Here is a 16720-nt window from a genome sequence, read left to right as displayed (position 1 = left end):
ATAAAAGTCACAACTTTAAAGCCATCGTTTTAAAGAGGCTTAACTGAAGAAGACTATTAAATATAGTCGAAAACGTTTTTATTTTATTAAATACTTCGTTGTTGGAATTACTAAGGTGTTTTGATTATTTTAAATATATATACCCAATAACATTAAACAGAAAAAATAAATATATTTAATAAAAATCTTTGTTTTAACAAATTTACAATGTCGCGGCTCGGTAAATACATCAACACTGAAATGAAAATCAGTCTAGCATAGGGAAAATCGGGGAATTACACCTTGAAATGGTGAATTGCGCAGCGGCGTTATTGTGAATCAGCGTAAATTGAACCAGCGTAAACCGAGGGCTACCTGTATTTTGTTTTTTGTGTCATTGAATTCTGTCATCCCCCCTCTCTCTTTTTTTTTTTAACCTTTGTACTTAGAAGAATTTTTAGGAAAGTATATACAGTGGAACCCCAGTTAACAAACGTAATCCGTTCCACAAGTCTGTTCATTAACTGAAGCAATTTTTCCCGTAGAAATTAATGCAAATACAATTAATTCGTTCTAGCCGTCAGTATTTTTGTAATTTTATTTGTAAAATGGGTTTTCTTTGATGAAAATATAAGAAAATGTAGTGTCTATCATTGCAGCAACAAATATGTAAACTTTATTTAGTAAAGTAGCACTGTACTGTACATACCTTTGTTTCTATGGAGCTTAATGCTTGGAAGAGGAATCCCCCTCCATAAAAATATCGGGTAGCACTGCATCGGAAGTTTCTTCGAGTTGAGATCTCTTTTGATAAGGAACAAGAAAGTGGTCTAAAGTTGATTGTCTTACTCTCTTAATCAAAATTTTTCTAAAATGCGCTAGCACAGTATTGTTCATTAAATTAATGACCCTATTAGCCACAACTTTGTTAGGATGGTGCTTCTCGATAAATTCCTTCACATCATTCCGTTTTTTGCAAATTTCCTTGATCTCAGCACTGGTGATTTCTTCCCTAGCCTCTTCCTCTGACAAATGCTCTTCTTGTAAGACTTTCATCTGTTCTTCCTGCATGGCAACCAGCTCTTCTGTCGTTAGTTCATTTTGATGGTCTTTCAGCAACTCCTCCACATCTGCATCATCTACCTCTACTCTCAAACTCTTGTCAATGGACACAATTTCATGCACTACATCAGGAGAGCTCTCTTCTTCAAATTCCTGAAAGTTTCGCTCTGGGACACAAGTTGGCCAAAGTTTCCTCCAGGCCGATTGCAAAGTGCGGTGAGAGACCTCATTTCAGGCTTTGTCAATAAGGTTGATACAATTCAGGATGTTAAAACGCTCCTTCCAAAAAGCTCTAAGAGTTAAGTTAGTATCATTGGTAACCTGAAAACACATAGTAAACAGTGCCTTGGTATACAGCTTTTTAAAATTGGAAATCACTTGCTGTTCCATTGGTTGCAGTAATGGAGTTGTGTTGGGTGGAAGGAATTTGACCTTGATGAAGTCACGTTCACTATCCAAGTAGTCCTCCAAATTTGGTGTATGTGCTGGAGCATTATCCATTAAGAGAAGACATCTAAGAGGAAGATCCATTTCCTGAAGATAATTTTTAACAGTAGGAGCAAACACATCTGTGAGCCAATCCATGAAATAAAATCCGAGTTACCCATGCCTTACTATTTGCCTTCCATTGTACAGGCAGTTTGGACTTTATCACATTTTTGCTCTTAAAGGCCAGGGGAATTTTCAGCGCTGTAGACTAAAAGTGTCTTGATTTTGAGGTCACCGCTTGCATTAGCGCAAAATAAAAGAGTGAGTCTGTCCTTTGTGAGCTTGTGCCCGGGAAGTGGTTTCTCTTCTTGGATTATGTACGTTCGTCTAGGCATTCTTTTCCAAAAAAGACCGGTCTCATCGCAATTAAACACTTGATTCCAGACGTATCCTTCACTTTTTACAAACACTGTGAATTCATCTACAAATGCTTTTGCTGCTTTTTCATCTGAACTTGAAGCCTCCACGTGTCTTATGACACTGTGAATGCCAGTTCATCGACGAAACCTATCAAACCACGTTTGGCTCACTTTGAAGTCCTGCCTGTCTGCACTTGTACTGAGTGTCTGGGTAAACAAGTCATTGTATAAATTTTTAGCCTTTTCACAAATTATAGCTTCACTAACACTGTCTCCAGCGAGTTGNAAATATGGCATCTTTTAATAAACACTCAAGTCAAAATAGATCTGTTCAATCTCAGCCACATTCTCATACATCAAGAAATTATCATTCTGTAAGAAATTCTGGGTCATCACCAATTGTTTCTTTATCAAATGATCTTACAAGAAATATAAGTAATCAGGGTATGGAAAATTGTGCAATAGAGAGAATGTCAAGCACAACTAATAATCAAGTTCCACAAATTGCAACACTAAATCAGACAGCAACAACATTTAATCATCAGCCATCTGATTTTATAGAACACTTAACAGCACATCCAATGGCCAATACTTTCCCATTGCATTTATCCCCAGAGTTAATTTCACCTGATTTAAATGGTTTTACAGCTGCAAATAATGCCCATCCATATTCACCTGGAATGAAATATTCTGCCCAGTTTCCATCACCACCACTTCCTGATTCTGCTTTTGAAATGTATCATCCATTAGAAGCTTATCTTCACAGAAGAAGTACACCAGCATTTTATGGCCATGGAGAAGTATTTTTTGATCAGATTCCACCAACGGCATTTTTTGCAATGCCTCCACCATTTTTTGGATTACGTCCTTTAAGGTAAAATTATTTTGACTTACATTAGTAATTGTATTTATTTTAAAATTTTGTTAAGCATTACAAATGGCAGAAAATAAGGAGCATTTTCGACATATTATGCTTTTTTATTTCTGAAAAGGCAAGAATGCTTCGCAGACACAAAAAAAGATATGTTCTGTGTAAGGTGAGGGTGCCATTGATGATTCCACGTGCCGTAAGTGGTTCAGAAAGTTTCGTGAAAGCAAGCTTAAAAATTTGACACAAAAAGCCATTAAGTTCGTTATCCGAGACAAAATTTTTGCAAAATAAAAGTTTGTTAACCAATTTGGTCATTAACCAGGACGTTCATTAACCGGGGTTCCACTGTATTGTATTTTATAGAAAAATTTCAAAAATCCACAAACTTCTTTTAAATGACCATAAAAATTTATTTTATGATCACTTAACAACAAATTTGTGATGCCACTGCCTACAGACCAGTTTGCATCTGAATACATAGCTGAACATGACTTTAACTGTATTATTTCCAATTTGAAAATAGTAAATTAATAAAACAATTTAAGCAACTTAAAATATTCTATTTGATTTTGCTTTCAACTTTCAAATGTTCTTTTTAACTTGATGATGGTGGTTTAATACTACTGAAATATTGTTTCAGGGTTCTTCATTTTGTGCTGGATTTTTAGATTTTTGTTGTATATCTAAAACAATTTAATTAGTAAGAACATTTAATTGAAATAATGATGTGCAGTTGACCTAAAATGGTTAAGTGGTAGTGTTATCATTTTAAGCAATGGTCCTTCACTTGCATATCAATAATTTAATTTATTGATTTTGATGTAAAGCCTAATGATTTATGAATACTTTGAAAGTATTGTAAATTGTCTTATTAATATTATTTCCCATTTACTTTTAATGTTTCTTTGAAATACAAGTAATACCTCTTGAAATATATTACTTTACTTTGTTTTATTACAGATTGTTTTATGAATTTCTTTTTTGACATATGAAAAAAATTTTTAATTTTTGAAAATACTTCTGTAAAATATGATGGAATAAAAAAGGGTCAAAAGGAAATTTGTTGACATTGTGATTGAAACAATTATTGAATATATGAAAGTTATATGGAAATCAACTTCCAGTGAACAATTAGAAAAAACAAATGAAGAAGAAAAATTTGATTATGTACAAAAGTTAGCTAAAGGTTGAGGCTGTTTCTTGACATAATCAACCTATGAATTCAGACACTTGTAGTGTGGAATGAGTTTTTATATCCCCTCGTTGAAGAAAGATTGCTGCCTAGGAACTGAACCAGATATTTACACCATCAAACAGTTGTGTGGAAATGCTGTTTTTCCAGACAGACCTTCATCTGCAAGAAAACATGAAAATCACGGGACAAGGTTTGGGCTATACAGTTGGTGTCATAACAGGTCTCAAATGCTGCAGGATCTTTTATACAAGCAGTTGTGTGTAGGCCTACATTGTTCTGCAGAGACGTAGCATCCAGTGTTGACATTTTTCTGATTGTTTTGAATGGCTCTATACAACTTTTTCAAAGTTTTACAGTGTCTTTGAAACTTTTGAAAGTTCTCCCAGTTCTCCCATACTGCAACTTTTTTGATGAAGAAATGCGAAAATTTGTCTCACACTGTGACAAGTGCCTGAATTTACAGGGCAAATATGTCAAGAAATAGCCTCAACATGTAGCTAACTTTTGTACATAAAACTTTCTTGATTTTTCTAACTGTTCACCAGAAGTTGCTTTCTACATATTCCTCTTAAATAGTCACAACTAACAAGAGGATGTGTTGTTTTCGAACCTGTTTTCTTATGATAAGCAGAGCATTGTCAGATACAACAGCTAATTACTTTATAAATCAAAAAATTATTGATTTATAAGTACACTCAACCCCCCTATAACACGGGCTCCTATAGTTTGGATTCCTATATCACGGTGAAAAAATTGCGACAGTATTCGTACAAACATGCTAAAAAACTCCTATAATTTGGTAAAACGTCATCGCCGACTCGTGTCGTGACAGGATTGGTCAAATCTAGACCAATAGCAGATATTGCACAAACCATTGAGTTAAACGAGCAGCAGACCTACTAAAAACCATTTATTATTTAACGTCCACACTTCACTTTCACTTTGTATAAATCTTTATTTCCGAAGACGGCCTCGGCTCCACAGAGCACCACCAAGGTTGAGAGCAGAATGTTTACAAGCGTAATACATGTAAAACAGGTTACATAACAAGAATATGTTAGATTACATCTGTGTGTTTTAGAGTTTAGTTAATGTATTGGCAAATTATTGACCGCAGAGTAGCCAAATACTTACATAAAATAATTTGCATAGGAGTTGATTACATAAATACATGGTAACATACATAGGGTATTATTAACAAATGAGCAAAGGATATTATAATACAAAATATTATATCAATGATAAACACATTCGAGAAAACATCAGTCCATTGATACAAATTGACCTAATTAACGGTTGTTCTGTTGAAATAATTATATACTAGTTCTTTAAATGCTATAAAACAGTTTTTGTCTTTGACAAATATGTCAAGGCTTCAAGGCCAATTTTCTTCTCGCGGAAGTAGAGTGGTGATGGTAAAACACTTATCTTCCAACATAGGGCATTTAAACAGATAGTGTTTTACTACATCTGTTTCGTTACAAATTTCGCACAGTGAGTTTTCTGATTTGCCAAACCTGTGAAGATATTGGTTAAACTTCCCATGTCCAGTATAGAATTGGACCAATTTTTGGTCAATGATTGGAAGAGTAGAATCTGAAACCTTGGGGAAAAACTCCTTTGTAAGACATTCGCTATGCTCCTCCTATTGTCTTTGCCAAATAGCAAAGGCATTTTCTTTTGTTTGTCTTAAGATGTGACATTGGGGAGTGGCATTATAGCTTGGTTCACTTTCTAGTTCAGAAGCCATGCGGGCAAGTTGGTCAGCCCACTCATTGCCAGAAACACCAGCATGACCCCTGACCCAAACGATGGCATACCTGTTGATATCTTTGGCCAATTCCAGCAAGATATCGTGGACTATAGGTGAATGCCACTGGAGGTTGTGAATGGCTTGCATAGATGAGTAGGTCTGTAAAGATAGTTATTTCTGTTTTATTATATATGGAGTCACACCATCTAATGGCCGAAAGAATGGCCCAGAGTTCTGCTTGAAAAACGGAACAGGTTTCCCCAAGTCTTGTTGTATATGTGAATGTTTCTTCATTATTAGCATATGCTACAAAGGCACATCCAATAACCGCATTGTTCTTTGAGCCATCTGTAAATATGGTGAGATGTTGTATGGGCCAGGGTTGATCAGCGATGTCAGGCCAGTAAGCCGGGTTAATGCTGGGGACACCCTTTTTAGTGCGTTCAATGTTATCATAAGGTATTCCATTGATTGAGTTGATTTGATTGTCTCAGATGAGCCACCTTTGTGTGATTAAGCTGATGGTAAGCTGGATGGGCAGTTTTCCAGCCAAAAGTTGTAATGCTTTTGTGGGGGCTGTAGAGTAAGCCCTATAGATACAAATAAGTGCTCTGCGTTGTGCACTTTGTAGTTTTCTATCAATATGCACCATTCCGAGGCAGTCAGACCAGACTGGAGCAGCGTAACTAATCATTAGTATAAATACTGAATCATATATTATGCTCATAATTTTTAGCAAAGCCCCCATTTACTTTTTGCTACTCTTGACATGGTATTAAAAAGTAGGTTTGTCCTATCACAGATGTACTGTATGTGAGGTATCCAGCTGAGCTCGTGATGTATTGATAGAATCAGGCCCAAGTATTTTAGTGAAGGTACAATCTGTACACTAGTGTTTCCCATATGGATTGTAGGTGTTCTTCTGTATAGGTGTGGAGCCCTTGGTTTTGTAAAGATAATACCTTTAGTCTTTTTGGGGTTAAAATCCAACTTGTTGTTTGTACCCCACTCCACCACCTTAGCTAGGATGTTGGTTGCCTTTTTTTCTATTTCTGCCCTGGATCGAGCACATACTAGAATCATAGCGTCATCCGCGTACACTACAGCCCATTCACCACCTAGGTTTGTATTTAGGAAATCATTAAAAATAAGATTCCAAAGGATGGGGCCGAAGACAGACCCCTGAGGACAACCACGGGTGATTTGCCTGTTGAATGTGATCGAGCCAATGCTGAAGGTAGCCATGCGTTCTTGTAAATATTCATTGATCATGTTATAAATGTAAGCAGGGCATTGGCTTTGCCTAAGCCTAAATAAAACCATTGGCCACCAAGCCAAATTGAAAGCACCAGCAATGTCAAAACTGAGTCCAAGAATGTAAGGATATGTTTCCTGAAGCTCTCTGATTTTACATGTTAGAGAGAGAATGGCATCAACCATATCCTTCCCTGGACGAAATCCAAATTGTTGCTGATGCAGGTAACCTTGGGTTTCCAAATGCCAGGTCAATCTGTTTGTTAGAAGACGTTCAAGGACCTTTCCCATCATTGGTAGAAGAGAGATGTTCCTGTAATCATTTGGTGTGTGAATATTGGCTGACCTTGTTTTTGGAATCATGATTAGTCTTGCTTTCTTCCATGCTATTGGAAAGACATTATAACGTAGGCAGCAATTGTAAAGATTCAAAAGGATCTCAGGGTGATGTTCCCATATCATTTTGACTATATCAGTAGTGATCCCATTGGGGCCTGGTGCCTTTCTGCGTGCCAGTCTTTTTATAGCCACATTAACTTTTACTACCGTGAACTGAGGAGGAGGGTAAGAGACCAGTGGACGAGTAGCTGTTTGATTTCTTATATGTTGATGAAATTCAGAATCGTTTAGGGGATTATCTTTCAGACACAAAACGTCCATCAAATGTTCAATTGTGTTTTCCATAATGCCGCCAATGCCTTCTGTGAATCCTGTAAGACAGGTGGGTGTTTTAAGTTTCAAAGCACAGTACTTGTAAACAAACCCCCAAGGATCAGATGTGGCAGATGAGCAGAATTCACACCAGGACTGAATCTTGGCTTCTCTGATGGCAGCCTTGTAATTTGCTTGATACTCAAGGTATTGAGTTTTTAATAAAACTCTCTCAGGAGTTTTGCAGCATTGAAATAGTCTCCTATTTCTGTTGTTCTTTAATCTCATGTCTGCCAACTCATCATTCCACCAAGGAACTCCCTTTTTATTTGGCTTGCGAATAGAAAAGGTGCAATCACAGGAGTTACTGATGGTATGTATTTGCCGGTTGATAAAGTCCACTGCTGCATCCCTGTCCTGCAAGTCAGGCTGTGAGATAATGTAATTATCCAGGTAACCAAAAAATTGTTCCCAATTAACATTGTTAGTGTTATAAATTTTTTGATGAACTTCAAAAGTGTTCCCATGTTCTTTATATAACCTGAATGAGATATAATTATGATCAGATAGACTATCATCTGTTAATACCCTCCAATTTTGAATTTCATCAAGCAAATTAGATGAAACACAGGTGATATTAATTTGAGAAGACCCATTAGGTCCTTCAAAAGTTGGGGGAGAATCTGGATCATTAATAATATTGAGGTTGTTATGTGTCATAAAGTCTTCAATGGCCTTCCCCCTTTGATCCATAGTCTCGCTGCCCCAAGTTGGTGAGAAGGCATTAAAATCTCCCCCAGTAATTATATGGTGTTTGTGGAAGAAATCTTGGATGTTCTGCAGGATCTGCAATTCCTGATGTATATCTTCCCTCTTTGTTGCGTAGACACTAACAATGACCAGCTTTTGTGTGTTGTATTGGGTTTCAATACATACAATATTTTTTGTAGTAAATTGCCTGTGGTGAAATACGGCGATTGTATTATTAGATATAATAACTGCAGCCCAAGGGGTGTCTCTCGTATCCTGTAACACTAGATGTCTGAAAGGAACACAGGATACTTTGCCTCCAGAGCAATATGGTTCCTGTACCATAACTATGTCATATTTTGTGATAATGCTCAGAGGGCAAATATTGCACTGATGGACCTTTGTAAATTGATTTGCAGAAAATTAATTCTTATAGAGTTATTCCCCATATTTAACGTCCATAAAAATTATATTTATATTAATGATGTCTCCGAAGTTCAGCAAATTTTTCGCAAAAAAAATAATTTATCAGGAAGCACGTGAGCGCCATTCGATGGCAAACGGTGCACGTTCGGTAAGTAATCCCACAATTTTTTGTTTATAGCATAGTTTATATGGATTATTCCCAAAAAATTATACGTATTTTGGAAATGTTGAGTCGAATTAGTCTAGAATCGATTAAGTTTATGGAAGAAACCTTTCAAACAGCCGTAGTCTGTAAACTGCATACGTGCCGGGCTGTGATTGGTTGGACTCGTAGAAAATGGATTCATAAAAACCGGAACGTGTCTACCGTGTTATAGGGGGATCGACTGTACTTAAATGTGTAACATAAGTAAATATTTTATAACAGTCAATAAAATATTTATTTTTGGAGGTTTCATTCATTTAATATTTGAACTAAGTATACCAAATCAAAATGTTGATAATCTCAGTAAATAACTTAATGTAAATTCAACAAATGTTTTCAGTCTTACACAAGATCTGCTTCAGGTCAACAATTAAGATCTGCTGCATTCCAATTTATAATAATGTTTTCTTGAAGCAGATCTTGTGTAAGGTTGAAACCTGTTGAATTTATATAAAATTATATACTGGGATTATCAATGTTTTGATTGCTGTACTTATAGTTATTGATTCAATTTCATTAATATTTGAAATTAAACTTTTTGAATACAAAAAATATTAGATACATTTATTGAAATTATGAAAAATCTTAATCCTGTAGGAGTCGTATGAGGTTGACTGCCTTTGAAGATTCATGTGGCATCTGACACCAATTTTTATTCAGAAATTATGAAATTATCAGAACGTTAGAAATTACAATTATATCTTTTATTTCCACATTTTATTTACTTTTTAACAATGTAAAATACTAGTGTATTAATGAAAATGCATGTTTTATCATAGTTTGATTCAATAAAGTAAACCTATCAAATTTCACTTTGCTGTAAATTATCTAATATCAGGAATGGTTTGTAATTGGAAAGAAATAGATTATCTTTTACAATCAGGATAGCAATACTTTACTGCTAAGTGCCCTTTAAACTACTGCTAATTTGTTATCTATTGTATGAAACATTTAATATCGTCACTTGTGGATATTAAATGTTTTGTTTTGTAGGTAACAAAAAAAGTATAATTAATGTGTTTTATCGTGTGAATTTTTAATAAATTTGTTTATTTTTATAGTAAAGAAATTATGACAAATTATTTTTTAATTAGAAATTTTCAGATTGAATCTGTTAAGTTTATATTTCAGATTCATCATATTTGTTTTTAATTTTTAAATGGTAATATTTTCATAAAACTTTTCCAATAAATAAAATTGAGGAAAATATAATTATTTTACAAATCTTGTACAGTGGAACCCCGGTTAACGAACTTAATCCGTTCCGCGACTCTGTTCGTTAACCGAAGCAATTTTTCCCATAGAAATTAATGCAAATGCAATTAATCCGTTCTAGTCTCCGAAATTTTTGTGATTTTATTTGTAATATACAGTAATTTTCTTTGATGAAAATGTAAGAAAACGTAGTATCTATCGTTACAGCAACAAACATGTAAACTTTGTTTAATAAAATAGCACTGTACATACCTTCGTTTGTTGTAGTTGGTGGCAGAAAAGTGGAGATGTACGAACCTTAATGCTTAGAAGGGGAATCCCCTCCAAAAAATAACGGGTAGCACTTCATTGGAAGATTCTTCCAGTCGAAGTCTCTTTCGGTAAAAAAAAAAACCACCAGTGGCTAAGTGGTCTTCGTACCTTGAACACGGGGAGTTCGTTCGTGGGTTCGCACCTCGCTCAGACGGGCTGGCCATGTGGAGTTTTCCGGGTTTTCTCCACGTCTGTAACGCCTAAATAGGGGCCAGTTTCCCTTAAAAACACCTCCCAGAAGGCATTTCCCTCGGCAGATCGCCTAAGTGTTGCGTTGCCATAACTTAACAAACAAACAAACTCTTTCCGTAAGGAACAAGAAATTGATCTAAAGTTGATTGTCTTACTCTTTTAAGCAAAATCGTTCTCAAATGTGATAGCGCGTTGTCGTTTTCTATTGCCACTATGACTTTTTTCTTTCTTTGATGCCATATTGATTAAATATATAAATCACAAAACTGAAAAAAGAAGTATAGCACAAACATTCAGAAAAGCAATGCTTAACTCGCGCATGCCTAACACCAACTAAAATTTGACACAAAATACCGTTCGTTATCCGAATTTTGTTCGCTATCCGAGAAAAATTTTTTGCAAAATAAAAGTTTGTTAACCGATTTGGTCGTTAACCAGGACGTTTGTTAACTGGGGTTCCACTGTATAATAAATATATATTATACATGTTATATTTATATGTATTTTTGTTTGTTTCTTGATATGTAATCATTATTTACTAATTTAAAAAATTATTATATGATTTGTAAAATGCTAATAAATAAATTATCAAATACTTTTCCTAAAAACAATTCTTTTTTTCCAGCTTGAAAGAGATAGGAGAAATGATGCCAAACAGAATTGTTCTGCACTACTTATAAGTAATAATCAACAAGGTAAAGGAAGTAATAATGCTCTTGTGGGACGTTCCAATTTTGGCCCAATTCAACCTCCATTAAATTCCACACATTGCCTTGAATCTTCCGGAGATAATGTGATTTCATCTAGAAACCAAACAATCTTAAATAACATATCCGTTGGACAAACTACCTTTACTAATGCTAGTCATTTAAGTAGTGTATCATCATCTGCCTCAACTAGAAGTACAAATATAATATCCTCCCTCAATAATAGTCATGTTCAGTCTACTCAGCAACCTGTTCTTTATCCTTATCAAAACTTTCCACGGAATCTCAGCAGTAGATATCAGGCTAATCAGAAATCATTTTCAACAAACAGAAATTTAACAGAAGAAGATTTAACTGCAAATCATTTTCAAACAAGTGTTTCAAATAGCAGTAATAGTGGTGGAGCCAATCAACTTACAAGAGTGTCTTCTCTTGGAAATATGGCATCTTTTAATAAACACTCAAGTCAAAATAGATCTGTTCAATCTCAGCCACATTCTCATACATCAAGAAATTATCATTCTGTAAGAAATTCTGGGTCATCACCAATTGTTTCTTTATCAAATGATCTTACAAGAAATATAAGTAATCAGGGTATGGAAAATTGTGCAATAGAGAGAATGTCAAGCACAACTAATAATCAAGTTCCACAAATTGCAACACTAAATCAGACAGCAACAACATTTAATCATCAGCCATCTGATTTTATAGAACACTTAACAGCACATCCAATGGCCAATACTTTCCCATTGCATTTATCCCCAGAGTTAATTTCACCTGATTTAAATGGTTTTACAGCTGCAAATAATGCCCATCCATATTCACCTGGAATGAAATATTCTGCCCAGTTTCCATCACCACCACTTCCTGATTCTGCTTTTGAAATGTATCATCCATTAGAAGCTTATCTTCACAGAAGAAGTACACCAGCATTTTATGGCCATGGAGAAGTATTTTTTGATCAGATTCCACCAACGGCATTTTTTGCAATGCCTCCACCATTTTTTGGATTACGTCCTTTAAGGTAAAATTATTTTGACTTACATTAGTAATTGTATTTATTTTAAAATTTTGTTTTATAAATAAACAATAATTGCTTATATAAAATGTAAACAACTATTAAAATATTGATTTCATTATAAAGTTAATTGAGAAATAATTATTCTATATTGAAATTTTTCAAAAATTATATTATTTTACTGCTACCTACATACAACAAGGAAAATAAAATAATAAAAAACAATAATAGATATGTAGAAAAATACCTATGTGATTTTAGGAATAGAAAAAAGATTACTATATTACTGAAATTCATAGAAATTTATTAAAAATACAAAGAAAAATTATAAAATTCAAATGCAAGTAGAAATATATAAAACTGTGATCATGGCTATATACTGGATGTATGTGTAGTTGCTAAACTATATTATGCTAGTTTTTCAGTTGTTGGCTATATTGTCAGCTTTTTTTTCTGTAGTAGGCAATTATGTATTGTAATGATCTGATGAAAGCAAATCCAATCTTATTAGCATTTCTATAAAAGCTGAATTTAAAATGCTAATAAGATTGAAATAGTTATTTTGCACATACATCTCATTTAAAAAAAGAAAACCAATATGTATAATACCTTCAGCATTCCAAAAATAATTTTTTATAATTTTTGAACTTCTGGTTTAGGTGAACAAGAATGTTCACACTTCTTTAAATTTGTGACTGTTTCAAAGAAATGTAATCAAGTTTAAAGACAATTTATAATACATTATTTGTAAATTGTTTTTTTCTTTTGAAATAAGACAAAAACCACAATACTATTAATTAACTAATGTTTATCAAAAAGATTAAATGATTTACAGTACTTTGCAAATTTCTCGGTTACATTTTATATTTTAACACATTAAGAATATTTCTTGCAGAATTGTTTTTTCCATGTTTTACAGTACATAGTACAGTACAACATTTCCATGCGGATACAGTAGCAGTGTTTATTAGTTATCTCTAATCTATTTAAAATTCAATTGAAGGAGGAACTCCTAGAATGCATGTTATTATATGTCAGGAACAAGCTACACAATAGAACTCGGTTAAGGTTTTTTAAAGGACCAGTTTAAAAAACTTCTTAAGATGGAAACTTGAGCAAAAATGAAAATAATATAGCTTTTCTTTCAATAATCCATATTTATTTAACAATGTTTTGCTATGTTTCAGTGAATTTAAGCTTATACAAGTTCTATTTACAGTAAAATTTCATTTATATGGCTACCTTGAACATATACAATTTCTAGCCATATAAATGAGGTGGTCATCTAGCTGGTATATAAAAAATTGACATGCAAAACTATAACTAAATACCCCACATGACTTTGTCATATTGTGATAGAATTGAGACAGAACATTGCATTTCTGTAATTGAAAATTTTTAAATTAGTAGGAAGACTGGCAATGCATCTGCATGGTAAATGGCAGTTGTGGGTTCAAGTCCCGGTTCGGATTGATTCTTTTTTCAGAATTTTCTAAATTATTTAATTTAATTGTCATTATTAAATCTAATAAGAGAAGGTGCCTAACACCACCCTCTAGTGAAAAATTATTTAATAATTAATTTAAAATAATCACAATATAATAGCTCGATATAAGTCAGTAGTTGTTGGTGAAGAAAATTATCATCTAGGCGTTAATAACCAACATCTATCGCTACAAACAACAAGCGCTTTCAACGAAACTATTTTCGTCTTCTTCAGGTTAAAAGAACAGTTAATATCCTTCAAATTCAAATTACAGCAACGGCAAACCAGCATTGGAATAAAATCGAAATAGAACTAAAACAGAGAATTTAAAAGATGCGCGCTCGGTGCCGACGCGCATGAGCAATAGATTATTTTGCGAGAATGCGGAGCTAGCGACGTTGTTTTAATCTGTTGACCCACAAGGAAGGCACATCCAGCGTGGGGGTGTTGCATGGATTTAGCATGCTGGTAAACAGCGCCTCCCATATATACAAGATGTTTCTGCTATCACACTGTTTGAGTATCCCCACCTGGTCCCACCTCGGAGTGTATTGGTGTTGCAACACCAATCTTGCCAACTCAGTGTCGCATCTACCCGTACTAATAGATTGTTTGTGTTCAGAGATGCGGCAAGACAACATTCTGGATGTCGCTCCGATATACTGGGTATGAGTACCAGATGTTGTACTTTCCAATGGGATGGAATACACTCCAGACCGCTCTAGCACAGACAAAGGATCCCTGTCATTGCATAACACTCTTCTAAGGTTTGGCCGCGGCGACAGGATTGGCAGGAAGAGTGCATGTTGCCTAAAAATATGGCAAACGGGGCCGGTAATATGGCCACAGAATGGTAATGGCGGTTGGATTATCGTACATTCTTCCGAGGCCTGTAAAGTTGTGTCAGGAAATAGAGATCCTTTAACCTTTCTAAGGATGTACCTGTACTTAGATCTAGCGATTTTCTGGCCAGAGCCTCAGATTTCCTCAGGCTTTCCCATGCTGAAGTTTTACAGTCTGATCCAACCCCTTCGGTACTAAGGAAGGCTAGGAAAATAGCTTCTCTTCCAAGTATTTCCGCTCTTCTTGGGTGTTTGGATCTGCTGCCCAATGTAGCTTGTCCTAGGCTCTTTTTTGAAGTAAAAACCCATAAGGAGAACTGGCCTCTAAGGCTGCTGGTCAATAAAAGGTCCCACCCAAACTACCACCTGGAGAAGGCTATAGCTAAGTTACTGGGTGGGCTCCTTCCTCCGTCGCCCCTAGTTACGTCATCGTCCATTGCGGCAAAGGCCGCTATTTCTACTGTATTGGATAATCTATCCCATTGCAATTACAACTTCTACAAGATGGATGTGGTTGCACTCTACCCCTTGGTACCACAGTTTGAGGCGGTTATGCTCGCCAATGCTATGCTTGTTAAGGAGGGTTTTACAGCGCAGCAAATCCTAGAAATACAAGAGGCCTTGCTTTTTATCACGGAAAATAATTACTTTCGGTTCAACGGGAAAGTATACCTCCAGAAACAAGGAGTACCTATGGGCTCTCTGCTCTCTGCTATATTGGCGGAGTTACTCATGAGGCATGTTGAGAAAAGAGTGTTTAGCTTCCCCCTCACCATAGCATACCCACTATTATATCTTAGATAAGTGGACGATATCATAGTAGCCTGGCAACACATGGAAGAGGAGTTCCATATCCTCAAAAATTCTCTTATGGAGGTTTATTCTACCATCAAGTTTACCTGGGAAAAGGAAAAGGGAGGAGAAATTGCGTTTTTAGATCTAAAGATCACCAAAGCCCAGGGTGCGATAGTGTTCTCCGTGTTCCATAAGTTCAACAGCATACCTCCTTTAATCCCTGCCACCGCGTACCAGCCGCAACACTACGTCAACGCAGCTATCGCCCCTCTAATTAGAAGGGCCTTTTTGTTGTCTTCCAATCAAGCTCTTGTCAACATCGAGCTTGAAGCTATAAGTGCAGCGGTAAGTGCGGCGGGTTACGCTAGATCTAAGTACAGGTACATCCTTAGAAAGGTTAAAGGATCTCTATTTCCTGACACAACTTTACAGGCCTCGGAAGAATGTACGATAATCCAGCTGCCATTACCATTCTGTGGCCGTATTACCGGCCGCGTTTGCCGTATTTTTAGGCAGCATGCACTCTTCCTGCCAGTGTCGCCGCGGCCAAACCTTAGAAGAGTGTTATGCAATGACAGGGATCCTTTGTCTGTGCTAGAGCGGTCTGGAGTGTATTCCATCCCATTGGAAAGTACAACATCTGGTACTCATACCCAGTATATCGGAGCGACATCCAGAATGTTGTCTTGCCGCATCTCTGAACACAAACAATCTATTAGTACGGGTAGATGCGACACTGAGTTGGCAAGATTGGTGTTGCAACACCAATACACTCCGAGGTGGGACCAGGTGGGGATACTCAAACAGTGTGATAGCAGAAACATCTTGTATATATGGGAGGCGCTGTTTACCAGCGTGCTAAATCCATGCAACACCCCCACGCTGGATGTGCCTTTCTTGTGGGTCAATTTATACAACAGATTAAAACAACGTCGCTAGCTCCACATTCTCGCAAACTAATCTATTGCTCATGCGCGTTGGCACCGAGCACGCATCTTTTAAATTCTCTGTTTTAGTTCTATTTCGATTTTATTCCAATGCTGGTTTGCCGTTGCTGTAATTTGAATTTGAAGGATATTAACTGTTCTTTTAACCTGAAGAAGACGAAAATAGTTTCGTTGAAAGCGCTTGTTGTTTGTAGCAATAGATGTTGGTTATT

General features: G+C 35.7%; 1 protein-coding gene across 1 annotated transcript in view; it reads left to right on the top strand.

Moving 5' to 3' along the window:
• The window catches only part of LOC111625976, a 44620-nt gene that overhangs the window by 5303 nt on the left and 22597 nt on the right, over positions 1-16720 (top strand). The window contains exon 2 of the mRNA XM_023369240.1: positions 11339-12444. Within this exon, the coding sequence (XP_023225008.1) occupies positions 11339-12444 (1106 nt within the window). The remainder of the gene's footprint in view (positions 1-11338; positions 12445-16720) is intronic.

Source organism: Centruroides sculpturatus, unplaced genomic scaffold (assembly GCF_000671375.1).
Source record: "Centruroides sculpturatus isolate CEXI.00-Female unplaced genomic scaffold, Cexi_2.0 scaffold63, whole genome shotgun sequence".
NCBI classification, from domain to species: Eukaryota; Metazoa; Arthropoda; class Arachnida; order Scorpiones; family Buthidae; genus Centruroides; species Centruroides sculpturatus.
This window is presented reverse-complemented; position numbering and strand designations above follow the sequence as displayed.